Source organism: Adiantum capillus-veneris, chromosome 23 (assembly GCF_014529385.1).
Source record: "Adiantum capillus-veneris isolate H3 chromosome 23, ASM1452938v2, whole genome shotgun sequence".
Lineage (NCBI taxonomy): Eukaryota > Viridiplantae > Streptophyta > Polypodiopsida > Polypodiales > Pteridaceae > Adiantum > Adiantum capillus-veneris.
The window spans coordinates 94905469-94927365 of record NC_140953.1 but is presented as its reverse complement, the minus strand read 5'-3'; the positions used below and the strand labels follow the sequence as shown (position 1 = coordinate 94927365).

Sequence of the window (21897 nt, the reverse complement as noted above, 5' to 3'; positions counted from 1 at the left end):
TGAGTGGGTGGCTCAATCCTATACACCAAAATATATAAATCAACAACATTGTCTTCCTCTCATAACAGCTTGCGTAAATGGCCATCACATGAAAAATAGGATGAGCTCATGAACATGCTAGTAAATTCAATTTATAAGCATGCTTGTCAATTTTCTTAAGAATATTGAAAAGGGCTAGAATACTACTGTGAAAGGTCTAGTTTTTAGACTTATGAATGTTTGAGTGTCAAACTCCCATGATAATGATAAAGATCCCTCATTACTACATGACTCCACACCTTATTATGAAAAATCGTGTACACACTTCCCTCAAAGAGAGGCCAAGAAGTTTCGTGAAAGAAAGTGTATATTTTGGACATGCGACTTAAAGCGTCGGTTACCACGTTGTAGCGACCTTTACGTTTCATAAAGAACAATCATATTCTTGAAGGATCTGTGCCCAATGACATCAGGATTGGCAACTACCATTTGACAAATACCACTGGATTGTTTTTGAAAAGTTCTCCCAGTTTGGGCTTTGATTTGGCAGGCTCAAATAAACGTCCACAGTTTGTGGTTTCCCATTTGCAATCACTTCCAAAACTTGGAAAAGGCTTAACAAGGTGATTTTTATACCAAATATTTTTCCTTTTCTCGTTAACACGACTCTGCACCATGGATTCAGATTTTAGCACTCTTGACCTAGATCTACCAAAGAATCACCTTTTCTATTTTGAAATCAATATGTGTATATCCACTTCTCCTTCCCAGAGTGTATTTGATATTCTCGAGGATGACAATGGTCTATCTGAAGCAAAAAATTACCTTTCTCTACGCGATTTTCAAGCTTTTGCATCCCGTTTCCATAAGTTGGTTGTAGGCATCTATTTACTATCCCAGAAAGTGGATACACTTACTTAATTGTTAACCTCATTTATCACAAAGGGGGTATTAATAAACACTATGATCTCAGCTAAGCAAGGGGTAGCGTTACCAAGCATTCTACCAAGTCACAATATGAATCAACAGTAGATCACCTCTGCTTTAATTAGGACAATCTTTTCCAACAGGGCAAAGAAGAGAACATCATCCTCAGAATTTAAAAGGCAAAAATTCTTTGGGACCACATCAAAAGAAAGATTGTCCCAATGCTCTTGATCAATAAGACTCCAAAGGATGCATTTACTAAGTTGAAATTTGTGATCTACAAGTAGCAATTTAGGTACGTAGCTTTCCAATTCTTTGCATATGATGCATCGATACTGGCATATATGAAGAATGTAGTAAAGGCTCTGCAAAATTTGCTTTCCTTTTTTCATGTTTGTTTTTTTTGAAGATTTTGTTTAGCATACACACATGGTATTTCCCGTACTGCTGATGAATTAATTTCCATCATCAAAAACTTTACTTTCATACATATTACTATGAGTAGTGCCAAGCTAGGTTTTTTTTGGGAGGGCAAGGCCGCTTGAAAAAACATATTCTTCTACTTGGATCTAATACCATCACATGCATTTACAAATTGCACTTTTGGCTAAAACCATATCACCTTTTTTTCGCTCTAAAAGCAGGTACGACTCTCGTTGGTTGAATTATTTCAACTTTCAGTTAGTTGTTGATATACTTAGGAATTTCAAGGTCTTATGCTTTCAAATGCATGGGAACCCTTCAAGCTAGGAGCCTAAATCATAGCAACTTCTCCATGATGCATATCTACAAAGGTCTCTTTAACTGCATGATAGTAGTGCAGTTACGAGCTCAACCCGTGAAGAAAGCTTTATATGTCACACATGCGCAAAGAATAAAGGAGGAAAACATATATGCATGGCATTCCTTAGTGTGCTTGCTCAATGAGCTATATCTAAATCATAGTAGCAACTTCTCCATGATGCATATTTAGGAGGTCTCTTTCTCTATTCAGATGCATGATAGTAGTGCATTCATGAGATGAACCCATGAATAAAGCTTTATGTCACACATGCACAAATAATCAAGGAGGAACACATATATGCATGGCATGACTTAGTATGTTTGCTAAATAAGCTATATCTATATCATAGAAACTTCTCCATGATGCATATCTACGAGGTCTCTTTCTCTATTTGATAGCATGATAGTAGTGCATTTACGAGTTGAACCCATGAAGAAAGCTTTATGTCACACATGCACAAAGAATAAAGGAGGAAAATATATGCATGGTATGACTTATTATGCTTGCTCAATGAGCTATATTTTCCATTTTTGCTAGCTTGAAGCTTATGCTAGAGCTATGCAAAGGCAAAAATTGCTTATGGGTCATGGATAACACACTTATCTTTCATAGAAGCTGTGAATAAGGTTCCACTCTTCTAAGCTTGGGATAGATGGTTTCACTCCTTCGTCTCAAGGTGGATACTATTATCCTAAAATATATAGTGGTGAATACGCTTTCAATAAATGAGGATCCAACTGTGAATATGATGCCAACCTTAACAAATCATATGTACGTTCTACATGCCTTGTTGTGCCTCTAGTTTGTGTAAGATCAAGCTTGTGAATCAAATTTCAATGGTTAACACTGATCCTTTCAGCTTCAAAAAGCAATCCTCAACTCTCTGAAGGAAATAAACAAGAATCTTGGCTAAGGAGACAGGGGTTTTCCACTAATTACTAGTTTAAATGTCCTATTTCTATTCACTAAATATGAAGTTTGGGTGTTTAGCTCACATGTTGAGGAAATGGCTGAACCAATACAAGTAAAGATTTTGGTGATGCACCTTTACCTCCTTTGTTTACAAGCTCCCTTTCATCGAGGTAAGTATAAGATACTTTTGCTCTTCACAATAAGCATTTAATTTAGTTTAGTTTCATTTCTAAATATGCTTCAGATGAGCTTTACAAGAGGGATGCATATTCTTGAGTGATTTCATCCCACTTAGGTCTTTATGTCCATGGCAAGGTCAATTTTGCGGAAAGGATTCTAGAGGTTGGTATACATATAATGATTCCATGGATACAAGGTTAGGGATTGTCTTTTCTATCAACACATGTTGATCCTACTGACCATAAGGGTACACACCTTGGTCTACCAACTCAAGCAGTTTGGTCAACACTCTTATGTTCAAGGTTGTCAACAACAACCATTACCTTAAGTAAGATGTTCAATATTCTAAATTTTAAATGCTAGGATACGACTTTGTTAAAGCAGGAACACTAGGTGTATGGGTCCTAGTGTTTAGCAAAGACTTGTTTGAGGTTGCATGGGCATTCATTGGCATATGCTGTCAGTCACAAGGTGTCCAACATGGTGTAAGAACTCATGGAGTTTGGTTTAGCTAGTGTGGATTAAGGTTTATGATGTTCCATTTCACTCCTATCACTGAGTGTCTCTAGTTACCTTCACACATTAGTATTTTTTGTACTTTAGGGATGTCACATTTGTCGACGCCACAGAACAAGACATATTCCACAACTGGAGAATATGAGCCTCTGGGATTGACACTATCACTTTTTCCTAGTTATGTGTCACAACAAAGTCCCTATGTGTTGGTCAAATTTGTTTCTTATACCACTTCAAGCATGCGGATCAAAAACAATTTCAGTGACCAGATATTGTTGAATATTTAGTAAGACATGAAAATGTTTCATTATTTGTACCTAGATGTGGTTTATGTTTACATTCTATTATGGTTCAAATATTTTAGCAGGGCTAGTACTTGTTCCATGTAGCCTCTTATGAATTTCTATGATTCAAGGTGAGAAGTATTTAGCTCATTTTACAAGTATGTACATTTCTGTTCCCTCAAGTTTCATGTATGCTATGAGCATAAACTAAGCCATGAGCATTGGCAAGCACAAACCACCCTGATCATGGAAATGCAAGCTCGAATAAGTTTTTGCTAATGCATGCACATTGGGTGTTATTGGCCCTAGTGGCTTGCAAAGGCATATTTGTAGCCATATGCAAATTCACGCAAAGAGCAACTTATGAAGTTTTCTAGTGATGACAACAAGTGCAATATCTCTATGGATTTTATTGTGTGTCTACCAACCACCGTACAAGGTCATGACTTGGTATGGGTGATTGTAGTTATATTGACTAAACTTTGTAAGTTCATTTCAATTAAGTCCACCATCAAAACTCTAGAGTTCACCAAGTTGTTTGTAATACCATTGCAAGGCCTAGAGAAGTCTATGGCTTGATCTCTACCCAATGACCCATTGATCTTTGCCCAACCTACCCTTTGATAGGAGCTCCTTGTCCCTATCTTTAGGACCCCCTTAATCATAGGCACAACTTACGAGTTTATCCCTAGGATCTTTGCCCTTACAACCACAAAATCGTGCCTTCTTAGGCTCTTTCTCTCTCACACATAACATGCAGGCTCACCAAAGCTACTAATGTATGAGCTTGCAACTCGTGGCTTGCAACAAGACCAATGGAGTCACAACGAGAGAGAGGGCTTTGCAATCCTTTAAATACCTCTAAGATGAGCAAAGGTGAAAATCCTAGGTGCAGGATGGTAATTTGAAGCCATAGGAAGGTTTGGACTAGCCAATTGTAGAATCTACCTTCACAAGATAATCATCGGTGATGGCTTTGATTCTATGCGATTGAAATTTTGGAAAAGGCTAGTGAGATTGCTTCCTAAGTGACCATTTGGAATTCATTTCTTCATGCACAAATCCAACGACCACACTTGATGAGGAAGCCAAAAGTTAAGGTAGTGCAGAGGCAAGAGTCTAATAATAACAACCCACCAAGTAAACAAAATCAATGCAGTGACATCAAGGTCAACTGGTACAACAAACACTTCGGTTGACGTTAAGAAAAGCTTGCACAAGCAATAGCACAATATGGAACTTGGAACATGGGGCATACACATGACAACCTTCATCTAACGAAGCAAAGGGAGGGAAATTTGCAATGTGACCCATGTGTAGATGATATACTGCAAAGATCACATGACCTTCATACCAACTTCATTGACCATCTCTCATAATTCAAGGTTTGTTATTACATTCTTGATTTGCATGCTTATGTAGTAGGAAACAAAATATGGGTTAGAAATTTGGGGAGACTATGATGACTCTCCACCATGGCACTCACTTAGTTTGTGTAATATATATATCTTCAATATTTTTGCAAAAGTCTCAAGGTACAAAATTTTTGACTTGCGCTCTGCTGTTTTTCATAGCTCCTCAAAGACAAGGATGTTGAGTTAAACGTTACTTAGCAAGTCAATGCTCTACCTTGAAGTGAATACTTTGATACACAGAAATGGCAATCTAGCAGATACATACTCTCTTTAAAGCTTTTAAAAGATTTTCAAGGATAGAGAAGATTGCACTCCTTATTGCTTTTAAATTATTACTTGGTGAGCCAAAGGTTCTTTTTCCTCTGTCTAGCCGCAGAAGCCACCACGTGGCAGGGGTTCAAATTCAAAAAAGCAAATCAGGTCATTGTTTTTCATACCTGCGCCTCATCTCTTCGCTTCGACAAGCCAAGCTGACGCGGTTTCTGAGCGAGCGGACGTCAAATTCAGCCGGTCGTAGACGTTCAGGACAAGTGCATGTCTGCGAAGCTCATGCCAGACTCGCCTCTCTCTCGCCTGCATCACATGCTCTTGCGTCACACGATTGTACGTTGACAAAGCTGACAACTTTTGAATATTTTTTTGTCGGCTTCCACCAGCGTCTAGCGCAGGCAGATTTTGATTTTTTCCTAACGGAAACCTGCATAAGGGTAGTCTGGTACGGTTGAGGTTCAAGCTTACAGAGGGGATTTCCCAGCAAAGCACTGACTAGGAAAATCCGCAGCTGAAATTTCAACATACACCAGTTAACATATCGTGATTAATGCACTCGGCAAGGCATGCATGCAACAGAGCAAGTAGCATCCTAGGTCATGCGCAAGCCTAACAAATCCCCACAGCATTTCCAAAGCCCGACAAGCTACAACAGAGAGGGTGGATTACGAAACTGATTTTAGCGTTTTCATGAACGTGTGGTGACTAGAAGAGTTGGCGATGGTGCGAAGGAAAAAAGACAAGCTATATATTAGAGGATCCATCGCCACGGTTGATGCAAGAGTGAGGGTGCTGAAGGCGTTGGTGACGGGAAAGGAAGGAAAAGAGAACCAGCAATGGCCAACTGGAAAAGCATCACTGTCAAATACGCAGATCTAGCAGCCTATGATCACGACTTGATGAAGACTCCAAACAATGATATACATGATTAAATTTTATCTTTCTATGCGTTCTGTGTCCCTTATGGCAGAAGGAGAACCAAAGTTTGCAAAACAAGCTTGAGCATGAGGTTGACAAGTAACAAATTAAGCATTTATATTCACTCTTCCTTGGGCTTCCTAAGGGAGAATCAATGATCTGCAAAATGAGGTTGAACATGAAGCTAAGTTGAAAAAAGAGGAACAACACAGAGCCTAATCTGCTCCTATGATTACTTGAGCTCACAAGCAGCCGGTTGGTATGACCAAAGCCATTTTTCCATGATCAGATGGCTTCAAATAAACAGGGCACGCTTTTATATTATCTAACATAAAATCAAAGCGGCGACGTGATCTCCTTATCCCACACCTGTCTCCTTTTCTGATCTCTTGCATGGATGACATTGTACGTACTACCCATACATGATTATTAGGTTGGTAGTGCAATATAATTTGTCTAATCTGTTGATGCTTTTTATATTTTTTGAGTTTGTCAATGCCCAATCTCGATCATTGTATCTATTTAAATTAAAGTTTACCAATGCTTTTTATACTTGTTTACTTAAGTGCTAGATGCTTGATATTAATATGCGTAAATTTTGTTATGTTGCATTGAAGAAAATGATGAATATTATCTAGCATTTTCATGATAGAAGTATGGAGCAACCCTCTATGCTCACCAGCATTCGTGTTGTGCGTCGTCCTAAAAGCAAGCCTCTAGATGAGGAGAAAGTAAGCATTCGCATTTAAAGCTTTTTAGTGTCATTGATCACAAAACAAATGAATAATCAAAGATCAGAGAGAGATAGTGTAATTTTAACAAGGAAAAATCTATCCAAAAAACACCCATAACTCTTTATGTAGCGAACCTTCGATATAGAATATAAAATTAGACTTGCTTCTCTTTAATATTCTTAATCAATATGCCACATCTCCTATATTTGTCTTAATGCGTGTTTTGTGTCTGATAGGGAGGATGTTTATTCACAACACTGGACGTTTCAATTGCACAAGCGCGACTCCAGCTCAACAATACTACAAGGTTCGTTATCTATATCCAGCACCCCATGACTATGCGTTTGCTTGGCGTAACACATAAATGCTACGGGGCAGGGCACGGCTTTCGTTTCTTATAATTTTTGGAGAGAGCACAGTGCCAGCTCTCCACCATACTTTTGTATGGCACCTCTACATGATGTGCACTATATACTTTGCAGTTTCGGTCTGTGACATTTCATTGCAAGATGATATGTTTAACTATTCATATTGCTTTTATGGAGCTTGACTCAAACATTGTCCTCCGGCTTGTACAATTGGATGACATTAGTATACGAATATCAAGTCGATAGTGTAGTTCAATTTTTATAGTTTGTTTATGCTTTCTGTATTTTTGAGTTTCTCAAAGCTTCCTTAAGTTTAGTTTAGCCACATGTTTTCCTCACCAATGCATGCTCAATTTTGATCATCGTATCTATATATCAAATAGACATGCATTTCTCTTCTCACAGTTTGGCAATTCAACTTATATATTGAAATAAATGAAAATTGACTACGCTTGATTGATAATAAGATGGATGTCTTAAAGAAGGTTCCACCGTTTAGAGACTAAATGGTTGATATTACTAGGTTGAATGGTGCAATCTGTAAACAACTACCAAAGTAAGTTAAGTTGCAACCCTTTTGCTTGATTCAATTACCCTCTTTAGTAGCCCTCTATCGAATACGGAGCACTATATGACACAACTTGCTTCTTCCCAATGCTCATCAAGTCCCAAGCTGAGCTATTATTGGTGCTTATCAATTGGTTCCACTCATTTTCTTGTGTCACCGCAACCAAACCCAAGCCGACATCAATCACCACATGCGCTCCAAAATCTATCACCAAAGGCCCACCAAGCAAGACTAGTTGTGGGTTTTAGTGAGGTTCGAACCGAAAGAAAGAGCGCACAGGCAGTGAGGTTCGAACTCACTTTTAAATTATTGTGGGTTTTGGGAGAGAGAGAGAGACAACACAGGCAGGCACGAGTGCGAAAAAAAATTGCGACATGGAGGCGGGCTTGTCCGTTCAAGCTGTGAAGCAGCTAGGTAAGGAGCTTCTGGTCTCCAAGACGCACATTAACAACGCGCCCACCCTGCTTTCGCTTCTCTCTAAGGCTCTCGACTCGCCCGCTTCCTCCGATGATGAATGCGTCCTGCATGCCCTCCTCCATCTGCAAGCCTTTTTCTCCCCTCTCCTCTCTAGTGGCGAGCTCTCCCTCCAAGCGTTTGAAAAAGCTCAACGCACCCTTGAAACCAAGGCAGGCGAGCATGCCCACCAAGCCCAGGCTGTCTACCTTGCCTGGCTTTGGAATAAATACAATCAGTTTGTTGACTTGCTGCTCCGTATCGTGGTTTCTCCTACAATGTCATCATCTACACAGGTATTCATAGCAGCTTGTGCTTGTGTAAGCGTGCGCCTATCTCATGTAAAGTTCATACACATATCAGTACGTCCATAAATGTCTTATGTTTATATGGTTAGAGCTATACACACAGCTTACAAGAACGACTCTTATGTTTATTTTGTGCTTGTGAGGTCTGTGTATAGCTCATATAAGGAATTTTTATGAACTTATGTGCATCTAGATACCATCCATGTACACTAATTGTGTGTGTGTATTGATGATCTGTGTACGTATAAAGCTAAAGTGGAAAGAATCGTATACCCTTGAATAAGGCATGAGTAAGACATGCTGCTTGGGGAGGAAATGTAAGCATTTCTTTGATGCATTATTTTACTGTGTCTGATGTACCAATATGTTGTGGCTGAAGTTTCTCTATTTTGTCCCTTTAGTGTCAATGACACTTTGTTCTTTTGGACTTATGACAGATGTTAATGCGGAAAATAATTGGTCTTTTCGATGTTGAAATAAAGTCTCTCATGTTCCATGCTAGGATAGATAAAACTTACCTTTAAAAGCTTGCTCACCTCCACCTCGAGTACTTGCTTTTGAATAGTCAATTCCCAAGTGCATTGATCTATGATTATATTTGTTTTATGATTTTTGAAGGATGTCTTGTTATATGTGTTCGTGCAATATTGTTTTTTATAATGAGAGTGCAAGATCATGATAATTTTTTGTAAGAAGCGAGATATTTAACAAAATATGCATCAGAAGGGAAATCATTTTAATTCCTTTTTGTATGCTTCAGATCGTTGCTATGGATGCTTTGATGGGATTTGTCCGTGAGGAAAAGCAAGGAGATTTTAGTGGTAGACTTTACAACAAATTATTCTCTACTTTGGTTAGTAGATTTCTCCCATATTGAAGTTCATTTCGTTGTCTAGATGTTTAAAAAAAAGGGATTTTTTTTTTTGGGAGGAAGGGAGCAAGCAAATAATTTGAGCTGCCTTTTATTTAAACCTTGATGACACAGAAAATAGATTGTCTATTGCAAGGGGGTGGGAGCCCTTGTTCATCACAAAACAAGGTATGAGAGAGAGGTTTATTGCAAGGGGGTGGGAGCCCTTGTTCATCACCAAACAAGGTATGAGAGAGAGGTTGCACATAGTTTGTGCTGCCCTTATGTGCTCTCTTATACTCTGTAGGTAGTCTTATCTTTAGAACAGATAGGAAGAAGGGCCCGGTCGTAGTTGCTCAGGTGGGAGAGAGAAGGAAGGTGATATATCTCTTGCGTTGAGCACATAAGACCATCCACCCAGCCAGCCAGCCAGCCACCACTTTACAGTGGTGTTTGCTGATGCGGCAACCCATTTTCAGGTGAGAGGCTCGATGAGGCTGACTGAAGAAATTGGGAGTTGGTTTTCTCAGCCAGCCGGCCAGCAACCACTAACGAGTTGAACCGGAGATTCAGCCGCTGGATTTATGTGCTCAGAGTTTGGGTGAGCAGAGTGTGTTTCCAGACTGACTGGCCTTATGTGTGGTGATTGGAGGTTTCAAGCCAGCTGAGAGAGAATTGCCAAGCCGCCCTTATGTGCTAAAGCTATCTGTGGTATGTGGGTTCTCCAAATCAATGGGCGAGGAGAGGGAAAATGAGTTGTTAATTTTGGATAAGAATTTAAGAGAGAAATTTTGTTAGAAGTTTTGGAGCCAGACTTTTACTAACTAAATCAGGAAAGGTACTATCAACTACCTCATTTTTGTGCTATTTTTTCCGATTTAATTCTTCTTTTAGTGCTAGGCTTCATTATGGATGAGTTTGCCCTTGATCTCCGAGGTGCGTATGCCCTGTCAACTACCTCATTTTTGTGCTAATTTTCCGATTTAATGCTTCTTTTAGTGCTAGGCTTCATTATGGCTGAGCCTGTCCTTGATCTCCGGAGTCATGATAGAAACTCGGTACGCTGAACTTTGTGTTGATGTATGCTCATGTGTGCGTGCGTGCGTGCGTGTGTTGTGTGTTGTGTTTGGGAACATACGTTAGTACCTAGTTCTACACCCACTATTGGGCCCGGACGGCATTAGTGGGAATGTCATGATATTTAGTCAATACTATGCATGACGGAGCTGATGGTTATATTGTCTTGTGCATGACTACCATGGGTTTCGACCTTGCACTTTCCTTTGACGATGAATCTGGGCTTATCTTGGATTCATCCAGGTATATTTACTAACTAAAACTGGGAAGGTACTCCCAATCAAGCCAAGGAAGTAGACCAATACTAGAAAGTCCACCTCCTCGACAATTGCATCAACGGCGGGATCAAAACTTTGGTGTTAGTGTCAAAAATAGGTTTGTGCATCATCTGAAGCAAGGGCTCATTTAGAGTAGCTTGGCTGCAATATTTTGGATCTGTCAAAGGTGGCAGCGGAATGAAGACAAGAACTAGCTTGCGATCCGGTTTACACCTCGACTCTGATCTAGAACACCTCCGATGCAACATACATGAACAAGGGCCAAGGCACTTGTGGAGAAGAGAGATCACTGAGGTAGGAAGAGGCTAGACATGAGAGAGAGAAATGAAATGAAATGTTATATTAACGTCTTCAAAAGGCCAAAGTGACCTATGAGACCAGAAAGTTACAATGTGGTGGATCTGATACGAAGTCAGAGTAACAAAAAATGACAAAATAAAATACTACGGAATTTCAAACCACTAGGTGTGAGCTAAGCAGCTATGTGGGATGGCTAAATCACAAAAGATCCAGCATCGGTCGCTGGCGGATCTCATCAATCTCCTCCATGGTCAATAGCCTGACCGGGCGTCGTGCATGTCGGGCCAAAGTGATCCGAATCCTCTGATGCAGCCTCGGTCGATGCTGTGTAGTCCTCCGTAGTCGTGGGCGTCTGGATCTCCCTAGCTCGGTCGCTCGGTCGATTAGTGTGCCTATGGTGTGAGACGACGAGCTCTCTTGTGGTAGTAGCTCCTCCGGGTGCCCGGTGTCTGCTCTAAAGAAGTCTGTGATCCTTCTTTGAGACTGGCTAGCCTCTCCTCTCATCAAGCTCTCTCTGTGTCTGCGCAGCTCGAGCAAAAACAGACCCAAGCATCTCTGATCCTCGTACTGCATGACTCTGGAGAGTGGTCTGAAACCCTCTCTGAACAAGCAGTGGAAGTGGCCACGTATCTCGTAGTAGACGGGGCAGTGGCATGTGTAGTGCAACTTTGTCTCAGGCTCCATGTCACACAGGAGGCACGTCCTGGCCTCTGCCGGTACTCCACTGTATCACCCAGTCTCGATCCACAGCTGGTGTGAGGATGTGTGTATCTGGCCAATAGCACATCGTATCCCATGAGACAAGTGGGTGTCCATGTATCTTGGCCTCGTCACAAAACCGTCCTCTGTAAGCTGGAGAAGATGCACTCTGTAGAAAGCCATCTTTGTGCCTAACTCCTGTGCTGGTTGTATCCATGTCCTCCTGGTGTCTAGCCGAGTTAGGTCCTGGCGGATGAGCTTGGTGATCTCGGACTGTGTAAGAGTCAGAGAGGGTGCATCCAGTGAGTACTGGAGGGGGGGCAATCTGTCTATGCTGAACCCATGCGCCTGGAACCATGACGTCATCTCCCCATACCAGCATGTTGTATCTCCCTGCATGGCTAACTGGAGAGAGAGAGAGAGAGAGAGAGAGAGAGAGAGAGAGAGAGAGAGAGAGATCTGGGAAAGGCTCTCCATGCTGATAACAAGCTGCTCATACAAGTGACCAAGGGTTGTTCGGCATAGAACTGACATGCCCACTGTATAGACTTGAGGTACACACAACTGCGATTGCTACTGACAATGACGCTGCCAACCGCTCGTGCACACGAGACCATTGACAGACTCTTCGCATGGGTACCACCTCCAACATGCTTTGAGAGCATAGATATCCTGGCTAGATCTAGATCTCGATCTGGATCTTGAATGAGAAACTTTGCCACTACATGATCACAAGGCTTGTGAAAGTCTTCCCTGATGAGGTATTGCATTGTAGAGAGGGTCTCCCACTGTATAGAGGGTCTCCACACATTGCAACTACTGCCCAACAAAAACGTTGGGGCTGATGTGAAAAACGCAAAACTGAGCCAGAGAGTGGTCCTGGGTTCATATTTAAAGGCCCTTTGGGCTCTCAAAAATCAGTACATGAAAAGCTTTAAACACAAAAGCTTGAAGTCTCAAAAACTGGCGCTAAATCCTGCCAGCGCAATTCACGGAATTTTGTACGATTGCCACGTCATTAGTCAGTGTGAAACGCGGAGCGTTTGTACAAGTGCCACGTCAGCACTCTTCACGAGATTTCTCTTTTTTTTTTTTTTTCCTCTCGTGTCCCCAGGGTCCCATTGGACGGGACCCTATAAGTTGGAACAAGGAACACTTGTAACTTTAACTTATTATTGGAACAAGGAACACTTTAACTTTAACTTTAACTTATATGTGTAGTGTATACACAGGTATGTAGTTACATACATAGATATATATGTACATGTTTAGATACCCATGTAAATACTTGTGGATGTTTATGCGTGTGTATATGTGCTTGACTATGTATACTCATAATGCACAACTGGCACGTGAGAGCACAAAATCCAGCTAGAGGCCTAAGGAAAATTCCCCTTCTTATCTTTGCAAGCAACTGTCAAATGTCCATTATTTTTGAACTGGATCTGAAGCAATTTAGTGTAGTGTTTACCAGATTTCATTTGTCCAACATATGTTTTGTTTCTTTTTTGAAGGTCTTAAGCAAGCATTTTAAGAGCCAGATGATTGAGCATCTTGTGGCCAATTATTTTAAGTACATGGATGTGAGGTGAGTGAGACATCAATAATGTTCATTTGAGCCTTTTGCATTTTATTGGCTTGTGGATTCAATCGAAGGTTTGTGGACATGGTCAAACTGGTATTTCTTAAATGTGGCTTTTTGTACAGCTGTCACACGTGCGTCTCCCTGAGGAAAGTGATCACATGTCATGGACCAAATCACCAAGGTTTGAGTTGACTGGGTGTTAGATCAATGCATCTCGGAGAAGTCAATTTGACAGTTGTTTCCTTTGACAGGTGTAAGTACAAGCCTCGAAGATGGCTCCATGGTGGAAGAGACAAGGTCCTATGCTTTTGAGCTGTGTTTTCGCTTTATGTGCACGCTTCAGGAAATGAGCTGAACTTTTTTATTTGGCTCCACAAATTGTAGCTTGCAGTCTCTCATGAGCAATGTTAGCGACATTCTCATTTGCATCAATGTTCCAAAGATAACTGGCAAGGATTCTGAGAATGCAGTGATTGAAAGTTGGAGTACAACAAAAGGTTAGCCATTTCTTGTGTTTGTATTCTTGAAGAAAATTAATATGCATAACATGCAATGGTTCGAGGGTCATGGCTCTGAAGGGTTTCAGAAACTGCGATATGAAATGTTTTTTTTTTTACGGGTTTCGAGGTTTTGGCCATTAAGAAAGTAAGACGGTGAATTGTTTTTTGATTTTCCTGGTGCATACATATATTAGATACAATCTTTTAGATAGAAACTACGTGTTTTAATAATGGCAACCAAATTGTTTGGACTGTCCACTGTCAAGCAACAAGCCACATTGTCAGCTATCATAGGCAGTGCAAAAGGTATTTATGAAGACTCATTAAAGTAAACAATAGCATCTAAGTAATTGTGACATATGTCCAGGCTCTAGAACATACGCTCCAGAGAATCAAAACAAGAACCATAAGAAAACATCCTCTTAGTCTATTTATGGTATGTCAAATATATCATAAAACTGATTAACAAGTTTTAAAGGTCAATGTAGATTCTGGAATGATAAAATATTGATTCAACATTAGATTCAATCCATCAATCGCTTCATCCGACTCATGAGAATCAGAGTCTAATGAAGAGATATTGCTTGAAGCTGTGTATTTGCTTCTGCTGAAGTGCTTGCATTGTTGCTGGATTTTCCCCTTGCGGGTGGTCTCTGAAGAGTGTTGTGCAAGGGAGAGAGTTAACTCCTCGTAGAGCAAAGTGTACTTATTACGCTCCTCCTGAGGAATGTCAGGGACGAACTTAACCTGCTTGATGCGAGTTATATTGACACTGACCAGAGGAGGATGAGGATTGGTCAGGGAATGACGCTGTAAGGTCTTAGCTGAACCAGTAACTCTTTTCAGGTTTAGAAACCTGTGCAGGAACTAAATTGGTGGTTTGGGTTTCAAAAGGTTGGCCATTCTTTTTGCTTATATTTTAAAAGCAAACATATATGCATAGCATGCAAGGGGTTAAGGGTTAAAAACAGTTGTGGCTTTTAATTCAATTGTTCTAGTATTTGGTGGTGTTGGCAGAAAAGGCTGTTGATGTGAAGTCAAAACAAGCAGATACCAAATATGCAATTAAACAGGTATAATATAGGATTCCTAATTGTTGGCACTTTGAATGCTTATAAGTCAAGAAGGTTCTAAAAGTAAATATTACAGGTGAAGTTTACACAAAAAGTAAAGAAACTGAAGTCAAAGATTTCAAGAGTATGGCTTACGTTTTTGCAGCTTCCCTTGACCACAGTGGTTTATGAAAAGGTATCAAGTCCTGAGCTTTGCACTGACTTGTATGGGCTTATCCTGGAGGAATATTTGTTTTTGAACTCCTTTATTTTTGTATTTTATCTCAAATCAGGTGGCACTTCGACTATTTTGTCTGCAAGGAGTGTAGTCCCTTTTATTCGAAGCATTACATATGCCTAGTGTCAGTTTTCTTTGAGAATCTAATTTCGATTGTTTACACATGGGTAATGTGAGCTCTTGTCCATTGCATAACCTGTCTATTGCCCATTTACGCTTATTGTATCAGGATTATAACGTGACTTTCCTTCTTCCCTTCACTTGTATGATGTGTATGAACAGAGTCTGCAGGCAGAGTTTGATACGTTTACATGTAGATTGTATAGTCTGGCCAGGATTAAGTATACACCATGTTGACACTGCCAATCCCTTGGAAATTTGTCTGCTATTTGAATTTGAGGTAATCATCAAAGCTTGTAGATTGTGCCTATCATGAGATTTGATTGCTACGGATATATGTGTGAACTTTCAAGGTGAAGAAAAGCCATGAGGCTTCAGTTGTAAATCTGATCTGGGCCCAACCAATGGTTTGATTAATTGGTGTATTTGCGTAAATCTGGACCATGTGGTCACAAAAAGTTGTTGTCTTTCTATATGTATTGGACCTGCCATGCAGTTGAGAGCAGGCAACTGCCTTCTTATTTGCAATATATGTGCAGCAGTTGAATGTGACCAGGGTTGAATCCATTGTAAGAGGTTTTGTTCCTATTAATGCTGTGAATGGACTAATTTCAGCAATTAGTCATTAAAAATTAGTTTAAATCAAGGTCATCTGACTCAAACCGATCCATAGGTGTGCACGTGGTCCTTCCTGTAGCCAAACCGGCTTTGATACCATGTAATGAACATGCGGAGTGGATCTCGCGGCTACACAAACCGCCTACAGACACGCGTTGGATGAACCACCCGACCATAGCCGCCATCCGGTAGCTCCCTTGTGCTGGGGCAACGTCAGAGGACGTAGGCATGCACCTGTAAGACCGAGACTGAGCGTCCCATAGCACCCGGCCTCACCTCCTCGAGGTGACCTCGCGCACTCCTAGCCTCATGGGCTAACCATTGGCACTCTGCCAATGGGGGTCGATAACTGCAAATGAGGCCTTGGCCTCCCTTTTATAGTAATGGCCGGCTACATTGATCGGGTTCACACTACGTTCACCAGGACAACTGGACGCCCATCCCGACGACATCTAGGCTAGACCCCCTCTCTTATGAGCCGGACATAACAATATTGCTCATGAATATCTTGACCATGTGTTGTAGCTTTATCTTCTTCCTAACACGACTGAAATATGCTTGCTTACTGAACCTACAAATTAGTAATTAAAGTTAATGCTGCAAATTTGTATGTGCAGGTACTTGGGCACATGCATAAAGCAATAATACCCAACCTTACAAATCCACTTCTTCTTAGGTTTGTCCACTTCTGAATGTGATGCATGCAATAGGGATATAACAAGTAAATTTGGTAAGTTTTGGACTGTTATTAATGATTACTGACTTGTAACAAGATAAAATTTTGATCTTTTGATTAGTGACTTTCTCACAAACTCTTACAACAAAGGGGGTCTTATCAGTGTGATGGCATTGAGTGGCCTCTTTTCTTTAATTACTGAGTATGGACTGGAATACCCTGAGTTTTACAACAAGCTGTATGCTCTGCTAGAGCCGTCAATGTTCATAGCAAAATATCGAGCTCGGTTTTTTGAGGTGCGGGGGGCCTGCTAGTTTGTAATTTTCCTCTGCTTTCCAAAATATGGCTTAGTGAAGAGTGATTGTTGTTTACAGCTTTTAGATCTCAGTTTAAAGTCTCCCTTGATACCTTCATACCTGGCTGCTGCATTCGCTAAGAAGCTGGGGCGAATGGCACTGAAGTCTCCACCTGCAGGTGCGCTTATTGTCATTACGATAGTCCACAATCTTCTTCGACGCCATCCCTCCATAAACTGCCTAGTGCACCAAGTAATGCCTCGACAAACCGTACATTAGGCTCTCTGCTTATTGTGTTTCTTCACATAGATGGATTGTTTTGTCGCTTGATGCAACAGTTTTTCCTGTAGAATTACGAGATTTCGGAGCCCCAACCTCCTGATTTGGGTGAGACTGGATTGGATAATAAAAACCTAGCAGCAGCTAATGGAGAGGAAACTCAAAACAAGCAATTTACAAGTGAAGGGCTGGGGCAAGATCCATTTAATGTTGTAGAACCTGATCCTGCAAAGTCCAATGCTTTGAGTAAGTTGATGGTTGCTTAACATGAGGGCTAAGTAAATTTTATGATATACGATGTTTGGAAAGTAATCTTTATGTCTAATCAGAGAGCTCTTTATGGGAGATGGATACTCTACGCCACCATTACTCTCCAGTCGTATCCAGGTAATTCTTGACCTATGCGCGCTGAGGCTACTGCTCTTTGCTATGTCTGTGTGATACAGATTAGTGGGCTATTGAGAATGTAGCTGCTGGCAGTGTTCTAAGGTACTCTTGAATGGAAGTATGTGAGTTATCTACTATAATCTGTAGTACATGGAGGGTTTTATGCAAAAAGGAGCAGCTTATTGCTTTTATAGTTGTGCCTCCATTCTCTAGTTGTGCCCTCTCGATATGGTTTTGGTCTGTTACTCTATCGTTGTTTGAAGAAAAAATTAACCGTGTTCCATCAATTTTGATTTCTTATACCAGGCAAGCTGATAAAACTAAGTTTGTGTTTGAGCCATTTAAGTAGCTTGACAATTGTGGCTTGGCACCTCATTCTATAAAATTGGTCTTCAGATTGGCTATTTTCCAAGAAACCATGAACAAAGCATATGATTGAGGTTCTATCACATAGAGGAACATTTTAGCATACCATTTATCCCCAAAAAGTGCAAAATGAAAGATTATGATTTTCTAAAAAGAGTAAAAAGCCACAAAATTGGCCTTTGGAATTGACAGCATACACATTTTTGAGGCCTAAAACAAGTTGATTCATGCATGGATTCTCATTGTATACATGTCCAAGTATTCTTTGAAAAGCTTTAATGTGCTTTGAATATTTTGAAGGGGTCTTCGTAAGATATTAAATTTTTGAGCAATATTTGTTCGAATGCCTTGAGAACAAATCCCTAAAAGGTTTTGATGAGGTTAGCTGCGGTTCATGAGAACAAGAATTCACGCAAAAGTTGCTTATAGCCACAGAAGTGCCTTGTTTTAACACACCCCCAGTGTTAGCTAGAGATTTTCAAAATTGGAGCGTATCATTTGTAGGCGTTGCAGCAATGCCATTGTTGCCATGATTGCTGCTGGTGTCGTGTGGGGGACGCAACTACTTTAGGGTTAACCAAATGTGATTTTTGTCTAATGTAGATTTGTGGCGTCTCTCGAGGCTGACCTGACACTGAGAGCTAAAACTACAGAGCTGAATGTAAAGGATTTCAGCTCAGGATCATATGCCACAATTTTCGCAGAGGAGGTGCTGCATGTTTGCTTTGCGGTTGAAAATGTTGTATAGATGTTGTACTAAGTGTATATTTTTTGGTTCGTCAGGTTAAGAGGAGGATGAAATCGGTACCGCTTTCATTTTACAAGTCAGTGCCAACAATGCTGTTTCCAAAAGCTTTGGACAGTGAGTCTCCAGGGCTGATTGATTTCCCAGGCTGGAGCTTTAGTCGTCGTCATAAACAGGATTCAAATGATGCTAAACAAAGTACTGGAAAAAATGACAGTACAGATGAGTCGAAATGTATGCATGTTGAGGAATGCTGCAATGACAATGCAAAAGAACATGCCGTTGAGGAATCCTGCAATGGCCATGCAAAAGAACATGTCGTTGATCTCTCCACCCCCAGACGCAGGAAGAGGAAAAGCCATTGATTTGCGTGCCAATTAGAGCAAAGCCCTTGAAATTTGTGGGGATCTACCTACTTTTTCCACCAAGTGCTTGATTGTTTTTGTGTATGTGCACACAAGCAATGAGCAGGTTTGACGTGAAAGCAGTGTTAGGGCCATTTCAACTTCCACAGGGCTCCCCGCTCCCCTACGTCTTGTGAACGCTCTTTCTCATTGTGGCATTTGAAGGCTGGATGTGGTGCAAAGGAGAGCCACCACCAATGGTGAGTCCCAGTTTCTACTTGTGCACTCCTTATTCTTCCTTCCCATGCACTAGCACTTGCATGCACTTATGGATGAGGCTTCTAGAATCGTTCTTGCATGCTTGAATACTATGTAGAGGCAAAAGGTCGTAGTATTGGCTTCATTTGAGCTCTATGGTCTGGCTCTTTTACTGGAGAGTGAGCGAATGCTAGCTAGTTGATTGTGGTCAGCAAAATGGTTCACCACTCTGGAATTTTGTAATAATCAAATAAGTGCAGGACGGGCCCAAGATGCATACATCACAGAAAGGATGTTGTGTCCATGTACGCAAGCAAATTGACGTGAGACTTATCATATTTAACTGCATCTGGACTAATTTTGATGTTCTCATTATCTTTATGGACTCTGTTCTGATAAAAGGACTCTAAAACCCACAAAAAGACTCATCGAACATGAGATGAGTACCTATCAGGGGCTACTGAACATGCCCAAGACCTTTTGGGAGAGCAAACAAGTACCAAATATTTGGGAAAAAGACCTTCCATGATGTTATGTAAGCACTGGAAGTAGTTTATGTTGGGGAAAGAGTATCTATTGTGAAATGACTTAGCAGAGCTCCTCTTCCACATCAATGTTTTTTGAATTCATGACAGTAGCCTTGTCTATAAGAAAAACATTTTGCAGATTAAATAGTTAGCTCCAACATAACTGCTTTCACTTGAGTAACTCTTATTTTGCCTTAATCTTGTAAGCAGGTTGATGAGAGGAGTGTGCATGCAAGTGTGTGAGCCAAAATGGAAAAGGATTCGATTATTGGTCAAGTGGTTTTGATGAAACATTTTTGTGGGTCTTTTCCTCCGATGGTTGATTGTAATCTTCGTTCTACAAATGAATGTACTGTATTCATAACTTGCACCTTGTTTTTGGCTCCTTGTTTTTTTCCTTTCAAATTATGTGAGCATCACCCAGTTGCTACCCAGAGAATATCGATGTCCCCATATGTAATGTTTGTTGCATCTTTGGAGGCTCAAATTATTTAATAAGGTCGTTGAGAGCATCATGTCGGATGTAGCCTCAATTTTTCAAAAAGGCCTTCCTATTATAGAACTTATTGCCCTAACTATTTAAAAGGGATTTTCTTTTGGATGGGACATGACAAATTAGAAGACATATCATTTCACACAAGCGCCATCTTTACTAGTAATGTGACAAAAAAATGTTGTGGATGGTGCGTTTTGTTCTAGCTTGCAAGCTTATCGGTGGTGCTCATAATGTAGGCGTTGTTAATATTGGGTGTGAGATTTTGCCGTGCATTGTGTGTATATGTGAACACCCTCTACCTAAGTCGACATTTGTAGCCATTGTGTGAACGTGTTCTTACATGTAAAGAATACTTGAAGAGCATGGCCTTTTGGAGAGTGCATGAGCAGCCACATGCACACCTTGTGTACTAATGTATCAATAGGTTGTCTCTTTTTATATGCCTATATAAAAGCAAAATTTTTACATGCTTTGTAGAGTAAATCCCAAAAGAAGGGTTGCAAATTTCAACCCTACAATTTGCGACAACAAAACACAACTTTACCTTCAGACTTTGATTTAAAGTGTCAAACACCAACCCTACATGTATTATTTTTTTCCTCTATGTTTGGCCAAGGACTTTCATAGAAGGATTCTAGTATGGTATTCAGAGGTGCAATCTCTATTTCGGAAATTGAAACGGTGGAAGTACGAACTTTCAAAACATTGAGAATTCTCAAAGATAAAGACTACAGTTGAAGATAAGATTGAGACAATATCCAACAATCAAGATTGTAGTAGTGTTGAATGATGCAATTCACAATGTGTAGAATAAACAATGATGGGAATTTTCAAGATATTTAATGGCCCATAATAGGCCGCTAGTCTTGAGACGATCCTCTGTGATATGTTAGGATGAGTCGCACAAAAATAAATTCAATCTTTTGTAGAAAGGTGAGATACCAAGTGATTGCATGCCAATGCATCGTGTACTTGTGTAGCATCTTTTGATTTTCTTAGCCCTATATATTGCTACTTAGATAAGTGGCTCTTTTATGTGGATGTTATAAATCCTGTCAAGGTTTGTTACTTGATTGTGTAATTCACAATTTTGTTTCCTCTTAACATAAGGCAAAATTCTTGCATTAGCATTTCATGGATCAAAGTTGGACACTTACCATGATGTTGTATAGAATGCTAAACAGTAATGCATATACCAAAACACACACAATGTTATAGAGAAATCATTGAATGTAATAATAAGCTCTATATGGAGACAAATTATGCAAGTGTATCCATGTACTAGTAAACTTTTTAACGTCTCTCTCTTGGAGACATTATTTAGCAAAGTCCATTTGCCTCAAATAGACAAGGCTTAAGATATTAGCCTTCCTAAGTATGGGATTTATCTCACTTTAATAAATAAAAGATCATAACTTGCCTTTTCCAAGGTTGATTGTGAATGAACAAGCCATCACATACTCTATTGTACTAGTTAGCTAGCATTAAAACAATGCCACATAGTGAATAATATGGATTTCTTGTGTAGAATATCTAACAACTCATTGATGCACTAGTCCAAACAAATTGCAGCTTTGCTCAACATGATTG

At 40.2% G+C, this 21897-nt stretch overlaps 1 protein-coding gene across 3 annotated transcripts; it reads left to right on the top strand.

The window, feature by feature from the left end:
- The first annotated feature begins 8158 nt into the window (after positions 1–8158).
- On the top strand, positions 8159–20424 carry EMB2762 (CCAAT-binding factor). Of its 3 annotated transcripts, XM_086496609.1 has the most exons (17): positions 8159–8604; positions 9377–9469; positions 13335–13408; positions 13528–13586; positions 13657–13702; positions 13790–13902; positions 14923–14978; positions 15055–15153; positions 16551–16609; positions 16731–16905; positions 16984–17157; positions 17256–17430; positions 17514–17571; positions 18541–18646; positions 18721–18916; positions 19252–19286; positions 20022–20424. In XM_086496609.1, the coding sequence occupies exons 1-17, from the start codon at positions 8230–8232 to the stop codon at positions 20052–20054; spliced, it is 1926 nt and encodes a 641-aa protein (XP_086352735.1). In that variant the 5' UTR covers positions 8159–8229; the 3' UTR covers positions 20055–20424. The 3 variants fall into 3 exon arrangements, 2 of the variants coding, with proteins under 2 accessions (XP_086352735.1, XP_086352734.1); XR_015185968.1 differs by having other exon boundaries at positions 8160–8604; positions 18721–19286; positions 20022–20420; XM_086496608.1 differs by lacking the exon at positions 20022–20424 and having other exon boundaries at positions 8160–8604; positions 18721–19987.
- Positions 20425–21897: the final 1473 nt, after the last annotated feature.

Excerpts from the sequence above, each read along its gene's own strand:
- EMB2762 (XM_086496608.1), top strand. The coding sequence starts at position 8,230 with ATGGAGGCGGGCTTGTCCGTTCAAGCTGTGAAGCAGCTAGGTAAGGAG. Across the intron at positions 16,610-16,730 it reads ACAAATCCACTTCTTCTTAG|TGACTTTCTCACAAACTCTT; the intron begins GTTTGTCCACTT and ends TCTTTTGATTAG. Across the intron at positions 17,431-17,513 it reads TGCAAAGTCCAATGCTTTGA|AGAGCTCTTTATGGGAGATG; the intron begins GTAAGTTGATGG and ends ATGTCTAATCAG.